The sequence below is a fragment of the Peromyscus leucopus genome, chromosome 3 (genome assembly GCF_004664715.2).
Source record: "Peromyscus leucopus breed LL Stock chromosome 3, UCI_PerLeu_2.1, whole genome shotgun sequence".
Classification (NCBI taxonomy): Eukaryota; Metazoa; Chordata; class Mammalia; order Rodentia; family Cricetidae; genus Peromyscus; species Peromyscus leucopus.
The window spans coordinates 70,593,201-70,612,869 of record NC_051065.1 but is presented as its reverse complement, the minus strand read 5'-3'; the positions used below and the strand labels follow the sequence as shown (position 1 = coordinate 70,612,869).

Below are 19,669 nucleotides of genomic sequence, written 5' to 3'. Positions count from 1 at the left end.
TGTGTCTCGATACTCTTCTTCCCCCACCCCCACCCCCACCCCCCTTTGGTTGATATCTTTGAGGGTGCTGGAAAGAATGGAAAGGATGTTGGGGATGGTCTTTTCAATCTCTCACAATATTGGAAAGTGTTGGCATGCCTAGAGCTAGCCTACCAAGACCTGAGGACTTCCTCTGAGGAGCCAGGCGCTCTCCAAGTGAATCTCTTCTGCCTCCCTGTGTTAAGAAATCCCTGGCGGCTCTGTTTGTAATGAGTGCCTTCGGCCAGTTCTTATCCACCCTGTATTTCCTATATGTCTTACCATACCCACAGACAATAGGGCACACAGAAAATAAAGAGGATAGAAATTTGAGTATTGGGTCCTGGTGTGAGATTTCTCTCCCTGGTTGCTTTCTCCGGCCAAATGTCTCCTCTCAGCTAGCATCCTTTTACCAGTAAAAGGAGCGTGTTCCCAGGCCCCTGAGGGGTGTGTGTAGAGGTGGTAGAATCAGAACTGAACTACAATAGAAGCCAAGCATAGGAAGCTGGGACTATATGCCCTTGTGGAAAGCAGAAGCTTAGGGATGGGATATGTCAGGGCCTAGCATGTGAGACTGACTTCAGCCTTGGAGAAGGCCTTGGGGGCGTGCAATAGCCAATGGCCTGACCGGGTCTAACCTTGCTCACCTCAGGAGTGAGTAGAGGCCCCCTGGGTGTACCCTGTGGATCCCTTCAGCAACAGGGACATGAGTCCAGAGGTATAAAGGCAGAGCCGAACCTCAGGAACCTCTCAGTGTGTTTCCTGTCCCGCTCCAGCTCCCTCTCCGTTCCCTTGGGCAAAGAAAGATGCGGGGCTTGCTCTTTGTTTGCTGCCTTTGAACTTCTGCCTTAAATTTGGACATCACCCATAACCTTGAGGGGCAGAGCTGAAAGGACAGAGCCTTTTGTTGCACACCCCACCCTCTTTCCAGCCACCCAGGCAGAGCCAAAGCAGCCAAGAGGGTCTCATTGGGAGAGAGGCCTTAGGCTCCAGACTGGGCTCTGTTTATTTGTTTGTGTGTTTGTCTAACTGTCGCGACGGGGAGAAAGCGAGCTGAAAGGGGAGAGGGACAGACCCCCTAGATGAATGTCTAGGTTGATAGACAGACACACTGAAAAGAACAAGGGCCCTCCTGGGGGGCTCAAGGGGGCGGGCAGGGAAGCCCGGTTTAGGAAAAGACTTCCTTTGGGATGGTTAAAGATTAACCAAAGTCTCTCAAGTTGCTAGAGAGAGTCTAGCCAGGAGAACTGCTTGCAGGCGGGCGGCGGGCGGGCGCGGGTTTGATTTCTGAGCCCTATAAAAGCCCATCCTCCGATGGCTGTGACAATGTGGTCGTAAACCCGTCCGGGGCCGGCCAATTTGCATATTTGGAATGCGCCGCTATAAACCCGGCTGGGGTTTTGCAGCAATTTCTTAGATGTAAAAATGAGATCTCAATAGCAGCGGGTTGGGCACATTCTCTTGCTCTTTCTCTGCCGGGAGCCAGCTTCCTTTTCTGGGCGTCAGGCTGGATCTCCAGCCTCGCCTAGGCCCGCAGCCGCCACGAGATGGCGCACTTCCGATCAATGTCAAAGCCGCCAGGGAGCCGGGAACCCCAGCGAGATTCTTGGCCTTTGTTTGCTTCTGATACTAAGAGCAGCACGGTACGTTATTTCACTTGTCCGGCTCCCCTTCGTACTCAAAAAAAGGGAGCCTCGCGCTCAAGAAGTGATTGGGGTTGTAATTTAAAGCACAGCGCCTTCGCTAGGCCTCTCCGCATCGCGGCGGCGTGGAGAGGCTGCTGCCCTTTGGCAGTGATTTCAGAAATGACTCAAGGTAAGCGGCCACAAGTTTATCAATTTCACTGTAGCAGAGGTGGGAGTGGGGACGTAGCTGATGCCTAAGCGAAGCTCCAGGCCATGATTGAGTTTGTGGGGTGATGAACGTTTGCCACCCACCCCCACCCCCCCCCCCCACCCCCCGCGCGCACTCCCCATAGCTCTCTATAGTTGGAAGCAGTGGGAGGCCTGAGTGGAAAAGTTGTCCGTTTTAGCTCTGTGCGCCAACATTTCACCCAAGCTTCTCGCCCCAGGCGATCTCTCGATTTTTGCTGAAATATTCAGTCAGCTCTGAACGCGTTAGATACGGTCGGAACCCAGGCGAAAGAGAATCAGCTGTGCTGGGATTAGGGCTGTTCAGAGAGAAAAAGAGATTGTAGACTAAGGAAAACAAAGTTTCTCCTTGGAAACAATGGAGTGGTCAGCATCTGCGGCGGTTGGAGCGGGTTTATTCCCTGGGGCAGCCCGCCAGAGGTTACCGGTTTTCTTGTAGGTGCTGACTAGAAGTCTGCTCAGCAGGCTAGAAATAAGCTTTGTTCCAAAAAAGGCCATTCAAAGAATGGGTTTTTTGTTTTTTTTGGTTTTGTTTTTTTTGAGGATGTTGGAGACAGCCCCGTACTGTGTACTGCGTATTTGGAATGTGGCATCATAATACTGGTTGGCGTTTTCCAACAAAATCTTCTAGCTGTTAAAACGAGGGGGGAGTGTTATTGCATATTTTGCAAATTATACAAAAACACATTGGTAAATATCGTTATATTTGTTTAAACGGCATGGAGGATCAAGTTTGACCCACGAGGCATTTGTTCAAGACTTTCATAAAACAAGTGGTTTTGGTTTTTAAATAACCAAAGTCCTTGCATTTTGAAGGCCAGATTTAAGTCTCCTGTTTCTCCCATATTTACATTTTTATTTTAATATATTTTCATTTGTTTCTCGAAATAGTTTCTTTCCACAAATATACCACACCATGGATTAGTAAAAAGAATTTCATAGCAAATAGGTGCTGACTCTGTTCACATGTGTGTGAGCAAAAATTAATGCTTATGAATGGCTAGTTTTGTAAAGCATGGGCTCCTAAGTCGTGCCAGAAAAAAAAGTCAGCCTGAGCAGAAATGAGGGCCCACCCTGTGAACTGCTGCTGCTGGGAACTCTTCTTACACTTCTGAGCTGCCTCCAGTTTTTCAGGCCAGAGCTCTTTCCTTACCTACAAAACCAAGAACACACTGGTCCTTCAGGACCGCTGACAACAGGCCCCAATACTTCCCCCACTAACCTGCAAGGCCAACTCGATGGTTGCATTTACAGAAAAGAAAAATAGAAAAATATTTTAATCTGAGGATAGACTGAACGTTGTAGACAAGAAAAAAAAAACCACACATTAAACATCCCTGGAAATGTCAATATTCTTAAAGAACAGGAGAGGAATATTGCTTATGAAAAAAATCTAGTTATTCATAAATGTATAACTGGGAGAATTTCTGAAATTTTGTTAATGCTGGACATGCTGACGCTGTATTAATTTTCCACCCTGAAGCTTCAACCCAGCTCTACAGCCCTCTGCAAAATTTGGACCACCCAAAAAACGTTGAGAATGGTCTCCATACACAAACTGATTTGTATTTCATTCTCAGGACCTAGGTTTGGGGGGGGGGTTAGTTTGTTGTTGTTTGTTTTGTGTTGTCCTAGTGAAAAACTCAGCTTATTTTCATAATAAGAATGTATTTTGGGGGGCCTCACAAGGACCTGCTCAGGGAGAGGCATCTGCCATCAAGTAAAATGCAGAGGAATCCTCAAACTTTCTTGATTCATGTGCCTGGCATTTCCTGTGGCTCCATGGAGCGAATGGGTGTTATCACCAGGTAGAATCCGGCAATATTTACTCCCGAACAAACACAGACTCTAGCCGTGGCGGCAGCAGGGTGATTGCTACACATGCTTGGTTAAGGCCAGCAGGCACCACGGGGTTTAGGTCAAAGGCATCTAGAGAAGGAAAAGGGAAATCAGCAGTTGAGAGGAAAGGCTAAGGAGAAAAGAAAGAAAGAAAGAAAGAAAGAAAGAAAGAAAGAAAGAAAGAAAGAAAGAAAGAAAGGAAGGAAGGAAGGAAGGAAGGAAGGAAGGAAGGAAGGAAGGAAGAAAGAAAGAAAGAAAGAAAGAAAGAAAGAAAGAAAGAAAGAAAGAAAGAAAGAAAGAGGGATTACTATACTTAATCTCCTGGGGATGGTGAATCTCCGGAAAGCCAAGGAGCTCAATAAACAGAATATTTTTATTGAGGAAGCTAACACCTCATTGTTGTGGTCTAGGGAGACACTGGAGCCTTCAGGGTGGCTGAGGGATGCCTGGGAGTGCAAACCACATTTACCTTGAGTTTCTGAGTCATTGTATTTACTTTGAGATCGCCACATCAGGCCAGTGGGCCAGACACCCCACAGTATCCCACGGTAGGTAGGCTCTCCTGTTGTCCCCTTGCTCAGCAAGTCTCAGTGGGAGTAGACCAGAGCTCCCAGTCAGCATGGGATCTCCATGAAGGCTTACACGCTTAAACAAGGAAAGAAAAGAAAGAGCTCAAATTAAACACGCCCGTTTGGTTTCCTGCAAGCCGGGGAAGTTACTGTTGAGAACAACGTATCTGCTCTCCACAAAAACTGATGAAGATCCAGGCCAATGCCATGGTCTGTGAGGTTGGTAGCAGGCAATCTAAATTCCCCCAACCTTTAGCAGATGGGCGGCCTTTATACGCAGTACCGCAGTACCGGAGCTGACTTTTTAACCTTGGTCAGCATTTGCTGCCTTCTGGATCCCATCCAGCCTAGAAGCCCATTTGGCTATCCTACAAGGCCTTGGCTAGGACCAGCCTGAGCGGCTTGTAGCTGGGCACCTGGCTTATTTTACCAGGCAAATAGGCAGGGGCTGCTACGTCCCAGGAGAGTCCTGGATGTTTTAGAGAAATTGAAGAGAAGGCTTTTTTTTTGGGGGGGGGGACGCGGAGTGAGGTTCTACAAACTCCTTGAAAATGATGGGTCAAATCATGGGAATGCAGATTTGGAGTTTTCATATGATAGAAGTCAGAACTACCCTTGGATTACTCAGAGGGCTCCTTGAAACCCTGGAAGGTTAAGGAGGATGCTGTATCTGTATCACCGTCTTCCCCTTTCTTCTTGTAGCCTCTGCTGTCTCAAACACTCTCCAGTGGCCACTGGTCCTTTAAAAACCACAGTCAGGGAAGCTCCTTCTTGCATGTGATCCAGACAGGGGGGCAGCTGAGGGCTCTCACCCTGGCCCCCAAGCCTGCTGGTCAGCTGCTGCTCCTTTTCCTCAAGGAACAGTCAGCGCTCTTGGAACCCACTTCCCCACAGAAGAGCTCTCCAGAGAGGCATCTGAACAGCTGGAGAGCAAAGGGCCTTTTTTTACCCCCCAGGTAGCCCCAGTTTCAGGGCATTTCCAGGTGATACGTTGAACACAAGAGTTCCACCAAGCCTGTGAACAGAGTAGGGACCCAGCATATCCTGGAAGCTTAAGGTAGAACCGACCATAGGCTTCAATGCTCTGAAGGTTTGCAGCGTTCTAGCTGTCTGGCTCTTTAGACCCACCCAAGTTTAAATTTGCCTCGGCCTTGGGTGCAGAAGCAAAACAGATAGTTAACGATGTCTCACACAGACCCAGCTTTTATTTTCCGGAGTGGCTGCTGCAGATTGAAGCTTCTGGCAGCAGAGAGCTGATGCTCATCTGTGTTCCTATCCCCCTCCTTTCTCTCATCCCCTTGTCTCCTTCTTCATCTCCCTCCGCCCGATTTCTTTCTCCACTCCTTTCTTTTGCATTCAGATGCTTAGATACCCAGCCCTACCAGAGAGTCATCTTGGAGAGACAGAGGTAGAGGTGACAGGGATGTTAGCAGAAGCACGGATTCCTGGGCGCGGCTGGCCAAGCAGCTGCAAACAACCTCGGTTGCTTGAATCACAGAACCCAGAGGCTGGCCTCTACCTAGCTCCGTCTCCTATGTGTTTTCTGCATTCAGGGTCCTCTCAGGGTTGTCTTTGTCCAGTGGCTGGAGTCATCCTGGGAGGAACCAGAACATGACCATTTCAACGCAAGAGCCTTTCTCTGCTGTTTTCAGAGGCCTGAACAATGTAGTTGCTGGGATCTGGGCAGTCAGCAATGCTCCAGTTCCAACTGGAGCTGGCAGGCCCAGGGCATCCTGGAGACCTTGTAACCTTGTGGGTTACAGGTCAGGGGCAGAGCATCAACCGCACAAGCTCCACTGGATCCTGCCGGAAAAGGTCACATTTCCTGAGCTTGATAGGAGGCACACACTTGGGGGTTACATGTGTCCCAGGCTGACCACTTGTAATTGCTTAAGAAAGCACCCCTGAGTGGAACCCAGTGTCTGCTAAGCAAAGCTCCTGGTCTCTGGAGTCTCTTATAACAGGGCCCGAACCCAGCTTAGCCTTCCAGGGAATGGATTGCCTCATCACCACCTTGTTAAAATGTGCACACTATACTCAAAATGGCTGGAACAAGAACTGCCCCAGTCATGTCTTGGGGGCGGGGTCCTGTTTGGGGTGGTGGAGGACAGCAAGACATGGGTGTAGTGACAGGTTTTTTTCATAACCTCAGGGTGCATAGCAATGCTAAGGATTACTAATGCTAGGACAGAAAGCAGCGTGGTAGAGGTATGTGCTGGACACATCCTTCCAAGGTTTCCCCTCCAGTCCCGTCCCCCCCCCCCCGCCCCCAGTGCAGAAAGACCAGAAACCCAAGGCCAACATTCTAATCCCCCAAAGGAAGTGAATTTGGGACCCCTCGGGATGGCGGGGAGTATGCATTTGACTCTGAACCGAGGGGTGGTGGCAAGTCTTTGGCTGGGGTTGCCAGACCGTTGATTTTCACCTCACTGAGCCAGCTAGGCAAGGCCGGATGACAGAAGTAGAGGGCATGAACCGACTGAGCACGGGGAAGGAGAAAAATCCTCACTGGCCAAAGGATAGAGTAGGGAAGTCGTGGGCACTGGCTCAGGTGGCGGCGATCAGCCAGTGCCTTTTCGATATTATTCTTTGTGCGATGTGGTCTAGCCAGCTTCCAGTTCACTGTGGCTTCTGGACACTCCGAGGGTCTTGACAGCCTTAGGACCACACCAGCCACTTTGTGGGGAGCCAAATTTAAGAACTAGAACCAGCTCCAGGTCCAGAAATGAATAGGACGGAGAGACTGCGACAGGGCCTGCTTAAAGGATCAAGGGGCGACAGGGACTTATGGCCACTCCACAGCAGACACGGGAGCGCCCAAAGATGGCTGGGGTGCACATCATAAACACCCCACTTGTTAACAGCGCAGGGCCCAAGGGCGCTTCCAAATATATTCTTTGCTGGGGTGGGGGTGGGGGGGCGAGTTGCAGGCTCAAGAGCCAGGTCCCCAGACCGCCACTTTGAGGCAGCCCCCACAGTTCTGGCCTTCGGGCCATAGGTGTCAGGCGTGCGTGCGTCTTCTGGCCCATCAATACAGATTACATATTTATATCAATCGCGGGCTCCGAGGGCGCCCTCGGAGAGCGGCCCCGCGCCTACGAAACCAAACTGGGAGTGGTCGCGTGGAAACTCTGGCTCGGGATTGGCTGTGGGCGCCCGCCGCGGTGCGGGGGGATTGCTAATCGTATTCAGCATGTTTTGCACAAGAAATGTCAGCCAGAAAGGGCTATCTGCTCCCTTCGCCAAATTATCCCACAACAATGTCATGCTCGGAGAGCCCTGCCGCGAACTCTTTTTTGGTCGACTCGCTCATCAACTCAGCCAGAGGCGAGGCGGGTGGCGGCGGCGGTAGCGCGGGGGGCGGCGGAGGCGGCTACTACGCCCACAGCGGGGTCTACCTGCCGCCCGCCAGCGACCTGCCCTACGGGCTGCAAAGCTGCGGGCTTTTCCCGGGGCTGGGCAGCAAGCGCAATGAAGCGCCATCGCCCGGAGGCGGTGGCGGGGGTGGCAACGGGGGCCTGGGTCCCGGGACGCATGGCTACGCGCCCGCGCCCCTAGACCTGTGGCTGGACGCGCCCCGCTCCTGCCGGATGGAGCCACCCGACGGGCCGCCGCCACCGCAGCCACCACCCCAGCAGCAGCCGCCGCCGCCCCCGCCGCAGCCGCCCCAGCCCCCGCCCCAGGCCACATCGTGTTCTTTTGCGCAGAACATCAAAGAAGAGAGCTCCTACTGCCTCTACGATTCTGCGGACAAATGCCCCAAAGGCTCGGCCGCCGCCGACCTGGCCCCTTTCCCGCGGGGCCCGCCGCCCGACGGCTGCACCCTGGGCGCCTCCAGCGGAGTGCCAGTGCCGGGCTACTTCCGCCTGTCCCAGGCCTACGGCACGGCCAAGGGCTTCGGCGGCGGCGGCGGCGGCGGCGGCGGGGGCACACAGCAGCTCGCCAGTCCTTTCCCTGCGCAGCCCCCGGGGCGCGGCTTCGACCCGCCGCCCGCACTGGCCTCGAGCTCAGCCGAGGCGGCCGGGAAGGAGCGAACCCTCGACTCCACGCCGCCGCCCACGCTGGGTTGCGCCGGTGGCGGCGGTGGCGGCGGCGGCGGCTCGCAGGGCGACGAGGAGGCGCACGCGTCATCCTCGGCGGCCGAGGAGCTGTCCCCGGCCCCTTCCGAAAACAGTAAAGCCTCGCCGGAGAAGGACTCCCTGGGTAAGCAGAGTGCCACCACCGAGGGCTCCGGTCAGGCGGGCAGACAGACAGACAGACCCACAAGGAAGGAGCCGAGGACCAGGAGCCCGCGCGGCAGCCTCAGGCCTTGGCCCAAAGCTGAAGGCAGGCTGACCTTCTGAACTTGTTTTTAATATTTGGGCGTGGGGACGCTGTAAAAACCCATGTCCGGCTTAGTGCCCCACATCAAGAGGTCCATAGTGCTGGCCCCAGCTCACCCAGACTTGGGGGATGATGAGGACCCCAGTGAGCAGCCCTCCTCCCGTGCATGCACTTTCTTGTGGCCCTGAGTACCCCCAAGCCCTGGTCCCCAGCCCAGCCTGCTCAGCGCGGCCCACGCGGGGGGGAGGGGCAGGGAGGGAAAGTGGCTCGCCTGCAGATAGCACGGATGTTTGTAAGGCATCCAAAATAAGCAGCCGCCAGCGCCAATAAATAAGCCCATTAACCGGCGAAGTTCGAGTTTACGATCCCCCATGCCTTTTTTCAAAGTTCCTGGAGGGGCGGGAATCCTGGTTGCAAGAAGAAGAAAAGGCAAATCCCGCCCGGACGCCTGGGCCCTGAACTGAAACCTAGAAGTGGCCATTTCCCTTCTCTTGGAATTCGGTGTCGCCCGGCTGCACACCCCAGTTTCTTGGAGAGACGGGCCGGAACAGCCCTTGACCCCAGGATCGGTTTTTCCGGACTTCCCCATTGGCCCAACTATGTCCTTCTCTTCTGGCTAGGGCAGTCTATGGGGCCAGCAAAGAGGCCGGCTTCTGGTCCAAATAAGCATCCCTTACCCCCAGCCTGGGGGCCCGCAGGAAATGGTTCCCTGCCCCTGGGTGAGAGGCAGAGAAAGGCGTTAAGTTCAAGATGTACGGCCTTGCCTACTCCGGCCTTTCATTCTCTGAGCGCCCCGCGGCGTGGTGTTAAAACAGGTGCCTGGAAAAAAAAGTAGAGGGAAATGTAAATCGGGAGGACCCGGTGTGGATTTGAGGCCCACTCGATTTTGTCATGCCTTTTGGAGGGATTTCTTGTTCTCCGAAAGTCAAAGGAGGGCATAACCCTCTCTCTATGACTTCGGGCAAGCCTCGAATGGGAAAGACCCCGGAATTCACCCCCCCTCGCCCAGCCCGAGTGGCCTCGACTTAACCTTCCCTTCTGTATTCTCTTAAACTCCAGGCATTTCCAAAGGCGAAAACGCAGCCAACTGGCTCACGGCAAAGAGCGGCCGGAAGAAGCGCTGCCCCTACACGAAGCACCAGACGCTGGAACTGGAGAAGGAGTTTCTGTTCAACATGTACCTTACTCGAGAGCGGCGCCTAGAGATCAGCCGCAGCGTCCACCTCACGGACAGACAAGTGAAAATCTGGTTTCAGAATCGCAGGATGAAACTGAAGAAAATGAACCGAGAAAACCGAATCCGGGAGCTCACAGCCAACTTTAATTTTTCCTGATGAAACTTCCAGGCAATGCCACCGTGTTTCCGCTTCCAGAGCGCCTGTCCCCCTCCTGCCTCCAGCCTCTGGCCCAGAACTCGCACCTGTACCGGAGCCCTAGTCCTCCCTTCCACTCTCCGCCATCTCCCAGGCCGTTTCGTCTGTGCAGGGCTGGTTTGTTCTGACTTTTCGTTTCTTTGTCTGTTTGCTTGGCGTTGGTTTACTTGTCTTCTGGGGGAAAAAGCCATATCGCTAAAATTCTATAGAGATTGAGATTGTCCTCACTGTCAAGTCCTTGACGGGGCTGGGTTCGCTGCCTCGGGGGGTCCCCACTGCTAGAAACAGTCCCAGTACTCCTACATAGATCTGGTTTCCTGCCCAGCCCTGGGTAAACTTAGCCGGAAGCCCCAGGTCCCATTGTCGGCCCTGAGGTGTCTGGCCTGAGGTCAATGGTGCAAGGAGCCGCCACCGGGTTCGCCAGCCTGGAGTGCTGCTGGGCTGTGTTTAATCAGGGAGTGCAGGCCTGATTTCTCTTTTCTTCCTTCTTTTCTTCCTTGGCCAAGAGCAGAGAATCGAAACGTGGACATGCAGGTTAGTTAGCTAAAGGGCTTGACCTGGCTGACTGAAAAAAAAAAAAAAATGAGAAAGAAATAATCAGAAAGATTCATTTTTCCTTCCTCTGTAAGATCTCCCAGCTTTAAATGAAAATAAAAATGGCCAGGAGAAGGAACCTTCTCTTCCGGTTTGCTAAGGTCTTGCTTGCCTGACTAAAATCCTTCATTTACCTTTGAATTTCCATATCCTGGCTGTTGATAAATAATGTAGGTTTGTTTATACATGTGGAATTAGTGAATTTTTGCCATTAAAATTGTTACCAATTGGTAACACGCGAAAAGCACACCATGATTCTCCCTATCTTATGGAGTTGGTCTTTTTTGTTTGTTTTTGTTTGTTTGTTTTGCTTTAATTCCCTTTTTTTTTTTTGTTTTGTAGGCTTTCTGAAATTCATGGAAGCCTAGGAGGGCTGGGGCAAGCAGATGAGAGAAGGGAGACATTGTTTGGATTTCCTTTATACTGTGAAGTTACAATGCATAAAAGGGTCAAACCTGTAGGTGCAGAAAAAGAAAAGACTATAAGTACAAATCTGTATAAATGTCTATTATTATGAAAAATTGCCAATCTTGTTTAAGCAAATGCATTCTATCGTTATTATAAATGTTAGTTCTAGCTTTATTTACATCAAATCTTAAATCAGAATAAATTAATATTGTATTGCTGCTGTGCGTGGAAAAAAAGATGATGTTTATGTTCTTATAGAATAAAAGCTGTGGAATGAAGCTTTTTAATTTTACCTCTTTTTTGACTTCTTATCTTCACCTTCCACTTTATCCTGTCCACCACTTTTACAACAGGAGGGCTAGCCCGAGCCCCCTGCAATTACTTTAGGCATCTATTTAAATATTACCTAGACGGTCGTAATTTGTCTGGGCCCTATAGCCCTGGTGCCTTAAGGTTTGTCGGCTTTTGTTCAGTTTTATGACTTGCTAGTATATCTGGATTGTGGCTGTCTTGGACCAGTGGTTTCAGTTGCGAGCAGAGCAGCATAGACAGAGGAAGCTAAACAGGGATTTCTTTCGGGAACCCCAGAGAGACTCGCAGAGGCCAGTTATTTTGCGGGTGTCCAGGTCCCAGAAGACCCCACGCTCTAAATCCGCGGAGGAGGGTCCACTCACAGAGCATCACTAGTGCCTGCGGCCGGCGGCAGCGGTGAAGTGGACCGGGGCCCGAGCTGTCCAGGGTCACCCCCTCCCCCTGCCGGGCCTCCCCCACCTGGCGGCCCTCCGCTAGGCCACGCGTTTCCTGCTCGCCGGAGGTGGGGGGGGGGAGCGACACTTGGGGGGGGAGGAGGGTCTCGGGAGCGCGCGCCTCAGCGGGCGGGCGGCTGGGAGGGAGGCGAGTGGGGAGAGCGAGCGGCTGCGGGGAGCAAGTCGAAGAGGCCGCGGCCAGACCCACGACTGGGCTCGGGGCTGTCCCCTGCGCTTTCCGGTCGTTCCAGGCGGCGGCTGCTGCCCTGCTCGGCTTCGCGAAGCTGCAGGACCTGGGGAGCCCTCGGCACGCCGCTCGGGCTCCCCTCTCTTCGCGCCCCCCTCCTCCTGTCCTTCTTCCTCCCCCTTTCTCGTTCCCCCTCCTCCCTTTCCCTCCTTCTCCTAGGCGTACCTTGCCGGGGACCAGTGGCTTCTTCTTCCACGACCACGGGGTGAGGGCAGTGGCTGGCGCAGGTTGCGGAGGGCTGGTCTGGGCACGATCGCAGAGCAGGGCTCTTTCCTGGGCGGCGACGGTGGCGGCAGCGGAAGGCGGCTGCGGGCGAGGCAGCCCGGCGCCGGCAGCAACAGAACTGGTCGGTGATTTAGGTAGTTTCCTGTTGTTGGGATCCACCTTTCTCTCGACAGCACGACACTGCCTTCATTACTTCAGTTGAAAGCGTCTCCAGGTACCAGCCGGGGTGGCCAGGCGGCCCATCGAGGCCCCAATCGTGCCAGGCCTGCGGTGGCATCCTCGGATGGATCCCCAGGGCTGGAGGAGCCTCGAGTTCTCAGCGCTGTGCCTTGCAGCCCGCCTCACGCTTTCCGCCCCGGCACCTGGCCCGGGGCAGGTACGGTCAGGTTAGCGGCTGATTCTGGGACGCCGGGGGCGTGGTAAGAATTCTGGGCCCCGGGCCATTCAAGGTCAGGGGCGCTCGCTTGCAGCCTGAGCGTTCCCTACTGTCGACCTGCGCCTGTCTGGGGCTCTGCTGTTCTCCTGCAAGGCTGGGCTGGAACCCAGACGCACCACTGTGATCCCGCCTCGAGCTGGGGGGAAATTCTTTCGCCAGCAGAGCCCCAGGCTGGGATAGGAGAGTCGGGATCGTCCTTCTGGGGGGTGGTATCCTGGCCTTGTTGCTTACCCTTTCCTCTGCAAGCGCGCCCTCGGCTCCTCTGAGTCGCCGCTGTGTATTTTACTTATTTTCCATCCTCTTTCCTTCTTTCTTTTTTATCCCTCCCCTTTGCATTTTCGTTGCTCTTTCCCTTTTTTTCTTTTTCTTTTTCTTGCATCTTCCATCTTTCTGTCCAATTCTATATCTGTTTCCTTTCCAAATCGTCCTTCCGGAGGGGAAAGGGCTGGCTTAGAGAAAGCTTAGAGCTTTCATTTTTATTTATTTATTTTTTTTTTATTTTTTCCCGGTGCACAGGATTGAGTGTGCGGAGGAAGGGGTGCGTAAGGGAGGCTGTTCAGGACCGTGGTTTTTGGCCTGGTGGGCCTCTGCGCAGACAAGGCCTCGGTTACGATCACGACCGGATGGCGGCGGCCTTGCGTTAGCGGCTGCCTGAGAGATCCGCTGAGGGGGCACCCGCGGCGTCTTTGTGTGCCCACACCGAGGGCAGGGAAGCCTTCACCATGCTCCCCCGGTTCGGAAGCTGGAATCGGAGCTGAAGCCCAGCCTAGGTTCTGTGGAACCTGGCTACCGAGAGAGCTCCAGCAGGAAGTTTCGGGCCGGCTCTGCCAGCTTTCCGGGTCCTAACTCGGGCTTTGACCGTGAGGAAGGAGGCTCGCTGGGGCCAAGGCTTGACTGCGGGCTGGCTTGCCAGCCGGAGCGGATCCAGAAAATGTTAGCCTCGCCCCCTCCCCCTTGTGCAGCTGGGTGTTTGAGAAGGGGGCTTTTCTAGCTCCAATACATTTTAAATGAGTGAAAAACAATGCCAAATTCAAGAACTAAGAGGGCACAAACGAGTATTGGTTCTAAATTGTAGTCTATGAAAGCCACCCCAACCACTCTCAATACGGAAAACTGAGAGCAAACCTTATCCCTGCTGCAACTCACGCACGCCTCGAGACCACAGAACTCTGTTTCCGTTCCCAGCTCAGGCTAGGAATTGTTTTTATTGCTCAGCCCAACAACCTGTTATCTGAAAGGCCAGCTCCCCCGGTTCCCTCAACTCTCCTCTGCCATTTTCTGGATCAGGGTATTGGATTTACTTCAGAGGCCACGGTTTTAGGAAGACTCTCAATTGAAAATGCGGTGGTTTGTAATTTCACCCACATATCGTTTCTAAATGTGCATACAACCCCCTTTCACGTCCAAAAGAAAGCAGGAGTAAAAAGCTAAATACTCTAGCATCCAATCTCTGGGCTCACAAGAACAATGTCTGCTTTGGGGAATTTTTTTCCCTTTCTGCCCACCAGTAAACAGCTGCTTGATACTCAATGCCTGCTGCTTATTTTGTAATTCTCCTATTTGGAGACTAATGTTTTAAAAATATTTTTAATAAATAATAATAATAGTAATAATAATAATCTATTTCTTCTCTGGGTTAAAAAAAAAAGTGAAAAAGGCAGCCAGCCAGACATGTTCTGTCACTCACAGACAATTACAATTAAGAGCAGAGTTATACTCCAGGGTTATTGCTTAAATGAGAATCTGAACCTCAGAGGACTGCCGGATATTTAGAACACCTTGGCCTGTGCTGGGGGTGGGGGGTGGGAATGACTTGGAGGAATTTGTAGGGAAAGGAAAATATTGGGGGGAGGGGACTGGGGCAGCTGGGACCAGCCACATCCAGTTCCTGGCGTTGGCCACTTTCTTCTTCCTGCTGACGGTGAAGAAGGGACTTGCATTCCCAGACTTTCACAGCCTTCCTCCTTGGTAGAGCCTAGCATTTTGGGGATTCCTGTCTCCTGGGATAGGAATGTGTTAGTGTTGGAAGGTGTTTTCTTGAACTCTTTGTAAGAAAAGAAATCAAAAAGCAAGATGGAAGTGTCTCAGCCCAGCAGTTTTGCTGATAGTGAAGTAATCAGAAACATACTCTTGGAGGGCGCAGACTTCACACGTGAATTTAATTACACAGGTCCTAGGAGTTGTTGCTTTGTGCTCTGAATTGGGATGGGGTCACCCCCCCCACCCCACCCCAACAACAGTGGCTGTGGCCTTTTCACTTTCTCTCATCCCCAAAGATTCTAAGGGGTGAGAAATACCATCCTCCATTTGGCCAATGGATGAGATAAAAGTCAATGTCCAGTGCTCCTCCCGTGGTAATCTGTAGCACTGGACTTGAGCTGTAGCAGCCTTGTTTTGGGGGATCTCTGTTGCTCTGTCTCACAGATAACCAGGATGGGGTGCTGGAGATAGGAAATGAGAGGGAGGGAAGGGAAGAGAGAGGAAGGAAAAGGAATGGAAGGGAGGCAAGTGGGATGAAGGAGGAATGGGAGGAAAGAAAGGAGGAGGGAAGGATCCCAGGCGTGCTCATACTGGGTCCTGGAAGGGCCACTACAGGCGTTAGCTCTCCTCTTTCAGGCTAGGTTGCCCTTCAGCAAGACAAACTCTCCTGGTACTGATGTTTTTTCCCCAACTCGGGTCTGGGGAGAGGCTTACAGATGATAGAGCTGAGAACCGGGCCGGGCCGCTGGCTGAGAAATCAAATTCGCTGAACCGCTCGTGCTCCAAGTCGTGGGCCAGGGCCGAGGCACCGAGGCCGGACTTGTGACAGAGTCAGGTCCTCAAACCCTTGAGAGAAGCTGGCAGCCCCTCTGTGGGGCCTTCCCTCGTGGAGCAAGGGCGATTTGGGTGCTGTGCGAGCGCCTGGTTGGCTTTACAGTCTAGCAAGGCTCGGTCGCTCACTCTGGGAGGTTGCACCATCCATGGGATGGTGCGTCGTGGCAGGGGAGGTGGCCATTCTGTTTGAGGTGGAGAGAGCCTTGTATGTGACTTTTTGAGGCAGGCCTGGGGGACCGAAAGGATTATTTACAGGGTGCTCACCAACCAAACACAACAGTCTAATTTAACCTTTCCAAGTCCTCGTAAATTTTTACAGGGAGCCGCAGCGAGGCAAAAGAATCTGTTGGTTGTTCCCGACTTCCCACCAGCCTGTGTGGCTTCCGAAACAATAACTCCTTATGAAATATCATAAATATAGATTTAAATACAGTAGAGTGAGAATGCGATTTGGCTGCCTTTTTATGGCTTCAATTATTGTCTAATTTTATGTGAGGGGCTCTGCTGGCCGCACTCGCACGCGGGACCCGCGCCTTCCTGATGGCGTGATTAATTGTGATATAAAATAGTCCGCTTAAGAAGTGTGTGTGTCTGGTGTGTGTGTCTGGTGTGTGTGTGTGTGTGTGTGTATGTGTGTGTGTGTGTAGGGGGGGGGTGGCCAGGGAGAGTACAGAGGCAAGGCCAGATTTGATCTTTTAATCTTCGTTGGCCACAATTAAAACAAACCAGATCGTGGAGCGGCGCGATCCCTTTGCATAAAAACATATGGCTTTTGCTATAAAAATTATGACTGCAAAACACCGGGCCATTAATAGCGTGCGGAGTGATTTACGCGTTATTGTTCTGCCGGGCGGACACGTGACGCGCGTGGCCAATGGGGGCGCGGGCGCCGGCAACTTATTAGGTGACTGTACTTCCCCACCACCCCCCCTGGTGCCACCAAGTTGTTACATGAAATCTGCAGTTTCATAATTTCGGCGGGTCGGGTTGGGCCGGCCAGGCGCGGGGCGACTGCCATGGCCACCACCGGGGCCCTGGGCAACTACTACGTGGACTCCTTCCTGCTGGGCGCCGAGGCCGCCGACGAGCTGGGCGCCGCCGGACGCTACGCGCCGGGGGCCCTGGGCCAGCCCCCGAGGCAGGCGGCCGCGCTGGCCGAGCACCCCGACTTCAGCCCCTGCAGCTTCCAGTCCAAGGCGGCGGTGTTCGGCGCCTCGTGGAACCCGGTGCACGCGGCCACGGGCGCCAACGCGGTGCCGGCCGCGGTCTATCACCACCACCCCCACCACCACCACCCCTACGTGCACCCCCAGGCGCCCGTGGCCGCGGCGGCGCCGGACGGCAGGTACATGCGCTCCTGGCTGGAGCCCACGCCCGGTGCGCTCTCCTTCGCGGGCTTGCCCTCCGGCCGGCCTTACGGCATTAAACCTGAACCGCTGCCGGCCAGAAGGGGTGACTGTCCCACGCTTGACGCTCACACTTTGTCCCTGACTGACTATGCTTGTGGTTCTCCTCCAGTTGATAGAGAAAAACAACCCAGCGAAGGCGCCTTCTCCGAAAACAATACCGAGAATGAGAGCGGTGGAGACAAGCCCCCCATCGATCCCAGTAAGTGTCTCCTCCCTGCCAGCCGGGGCCGCCGCCTCCACGCCGGCCACCAGGATCTACCGGGCGCCTCAGCTTTTTCTCTCGAGCCGGCCTTCGTCCTCCACGGGAGCCTCTGGATCTGGGGTCGAGAACCAGAAGCTGTGTGCTTGGAACACCTCAGAGTAGGGGCCCCAAGTCCAGAGAACTGTGTGGAGCAGGCCGGCGGGCCGGCTGGGGGAAGGGGAGGAGGAGGATGCTGCTGCCGCAAGAGGGGGCGGGGCGGGCGCAGCGAATAGAGCCGAGACCCGCCGCCGCCCCTCTCCCAAACTGCCCAGGCCCAGGACAGACAGACTCGGGGCGGTTCTTCGAAAGCAGCGCCGAGAAGTCTTTTGTGCGGCTAGATTGTTCACGACCTGCGGCGGCGGCCACGGCAGCCGGGCAACCTGACCCCGGACGCTTTGGGGAGACCTCCGGTTCCCTCCACTTCTTGCTTTCGGCCGGCCGGTGGCTGCGTAAATCCTGCCCAAGAGGAGGCTGCGGGCTATGGAGTCACCAGGGTCCCTTTGCCAGATTTATTCAAATAAAGTGGAGACGTGATCAAAGGCCTTGGGGCATCCTGCCTCCCCCCCCCCTCTAGCTCCCACGGCCTTCCGGGAAGGTCAAAGAGAGGGGCAGGAAAGGGGACAGTTTGCAGGGAAACCGGGCAAGGGGAGACCGTGATGAGAGAGAGAGAGAGAGAGAGAGAGAGAGAGAGAGAGAGAGAGAGAGAGAGAGAGAGAGAGAGAGAGAGAGAGAGAGATCTTGTTAATCTTGCTAAATGAACACAGAACAGCCTGCTCTTTGCCTTGCTGGCAAAAAGAATATGGTTTCCAAATTTCACTCTTTCACAATGTGCAGAGTGGGAGGAAGGGGAGCAAGGGAGGAGAGAGAGGAGGGCGGAGAAGGAAGGGGTGCTGCTGTTGTCAGTGACCCTCCGTGGGTCTGTCTGCCAGGGCTTCCTTGTGTTTTCTCTAACCAGTTCAGCGGCGGCGGCGGCGTCCTGCACTTCGGCCGGCCGGAGACCCCCAAGCGGCTCCTTCGCACCCATCCGGGATGCCTCTCCCTCTAAACGCAGTGTCTCTCTCCCCCCGCAGATAACCCGGCCGCCAACTGGCTTCATGCTCGCTCCACACGGAAGAAGCGCTGCCCCTATACAAAGCACCAGACGCTGGAACTGGAGAAAGAGTTTCTGTTCAACATGTACCTCACACGGGACCGCAGGTACGAGGTGGCCCGGCTGCTCAACCTCACCGAGAGGCAGGTCAAGATCTGGTTCCAGAACCGCAGGATGAAAATGAAAAAGATCAACAAGGACCGAGCAAAAGACGAATGAGCCGTTCCGGGCTCCTTTAGAAAAAAGGGCAAGCTAGAAAGAAAAAAAAGAAAGACTGTCTGTCCCCTTCTCTCTCCTCTCCCCTGACCCCAGCCTCCACCACCCGCCCAAAGCGGCTCTAAACCCCAGGCCTCATCTCCCCCTGGCAGTCCCTGCTCAGGCTGGCTCCTAGGCCTGCGGCTTTATCGGAGGAGGTATTGTGCGCTTTCCATTTTCTGTAACACACACACACACAAGGAAGGGCATTAGCGCGGATGGCTGTATGTGCTAGCTTGTATATATATTTAAAAAAAAATCTACCTGCTTCTGACTTAAAGCAAAAGGAAAAAAAAAAACTACCTTTTTATATAATGCACAACTAACTGTTGACGGGCTGTATAGTTCTTAGCCTCTGTAGTTAATTTAATTTGCTCTTCGTGTGGCAGATTACCCTGCCAAAATACTTGAACACTGTGTTTTATTGTGGTAATTATGTTTTGTGGCTCAAACTTCTGTGCTGGGTGAGACACCCATTGTGATTGTGGAAGCTAGAATTCAATTTGAACTCAGGTTGTTTATGGGGGAAGAGATGCATAGCGTATAGCTCTGTAGTGGAATACTGTGTAAACTAGACCGTCAACCTACGATTGTAAACTAGCTATCAGGATTTCCCAGCGAAATCAAATTTGGAAAGAAAAAGGGAGGTAGTTCTCCAGGACGCCTAGATTCATGATTTCTCTACTTTTGAAATGTGGGCGTCTTCATCTTTACATGTTCTAGATTCCAGTCTTGTCCAGTGTACATAGAATCTCCATATTAAAGGAATATTCATAATCAGACAAGCTTGAATATTGTTTTTGCACCAGAGGAGCTGTGAGGAAATTCGGAGCTATACATATGTGCAGAGGGTTACTACCTATGGTTTACGCTTAATTTTAATTGGGGGGGAAATGGGTGCTTATTGTAATGGAGTTAATTTTATTGATAATAAATTATACACCATGAAACCGCCATGGGCTACTGTAGATTTGTATCCTTTGATGAATTTGGGGTTTCCATCGGACTGAACATACACTGTATATTTTGCAATAGTTACCTCAAGGCCTACTGACCAAATTGTTATGTTGAGATATTTAACTTTTGCCAAATAAAATTATATTGATTCTTTCACTTTGTGCGGGTCTGCTCTTTGCACCTTCTTTTTCTAGGTCTATTTTCTGGGTGGGGGGCCGGGCTGAGGTCCAGGAGAAAGAACCCCACTTCTGTCT

The 19,669-nt window shown here is 53.0% G+C and overlaps 3 protein-coding genes across 6 annotated transcripts; all 3 read left to right on the top strand.

Moving 5' to 3' along the window:
* The first annotated feature begins 1,260 nt into the window (after positions 1-1,260).
* On the top strand, positions 1,261-11,273 carry Hoxa10 (homeobox A10). 4 transcript variants are annotated; one of them, XM_037203756.1, is made up of 2 exons: positions 1,261-1,833; positions 9,680-11,273. In XM_037203756.1, the coding sequence occupies exons 1-2, from the start codon at positions 1,566-1,568 to the stop codon at positions 9,952-9,954; spliced, it is 543 nt and encodes a 180-aa protein (XP_037059651.1). In that variant the 5' UTR covers positions 1,261-1,565; the 3' UTR covers positions 9,955-11,273. The 4 variants fall into 4 exon arrangements, 3 of the variants coding, with proteins under 3 accessions (XP_037059651.1, XP_028719974.1, XP_037059652.1); XR_005091097.1 differs by having other exon boundaries at positions 1,574-1,661; positions 9,680-9,769; XM_028864141.2 differs by lacking the exon at positions 1,261-1,833 and adding an exon at positions 3,986-8,500.
* Positions 9,954-14,179, top strand: LOC119087702 (transcription elongation factor SPT5-like). The gene is made up of 4 exons (XM_037204304.1): positions 9,954-10,042; positions 11,672-12,193; positions 12,387-12,599; positions 13,166-14,179. Exons 1-4 carry the CDS (start codon positions 9,954-9,956, stop codon positions 13,302-13,304), a joined length of 963 nt encoding a protein of 320 aa, XP_037060199.1. The 3' UTR covers positions 13,305-14,179.
* Positions 14,180-16,289: 2,110 nt separating this feature from the next.
* Positions 16,290-19,571, top strand: Hoxa9 (homeobox A9). Its single transcript, XM_028864142.2, has 2 exons — positions 16,290-17,071; positions 18,184-19,571. The coding sequence occupies exons 1-2, from the start codon at positions 16,480-16,482 to the stop codon at positions 18,420-18,422; spliced, it is 831 nt and encodes a 276-aa protein (XP_028719975.1). The 5' UTR covers positions 16,290-16,479; the 3' UTR covers positions 18,423-19,571.
* Positions 19,572-19,669: the final 98 nt, after the last annotated feature.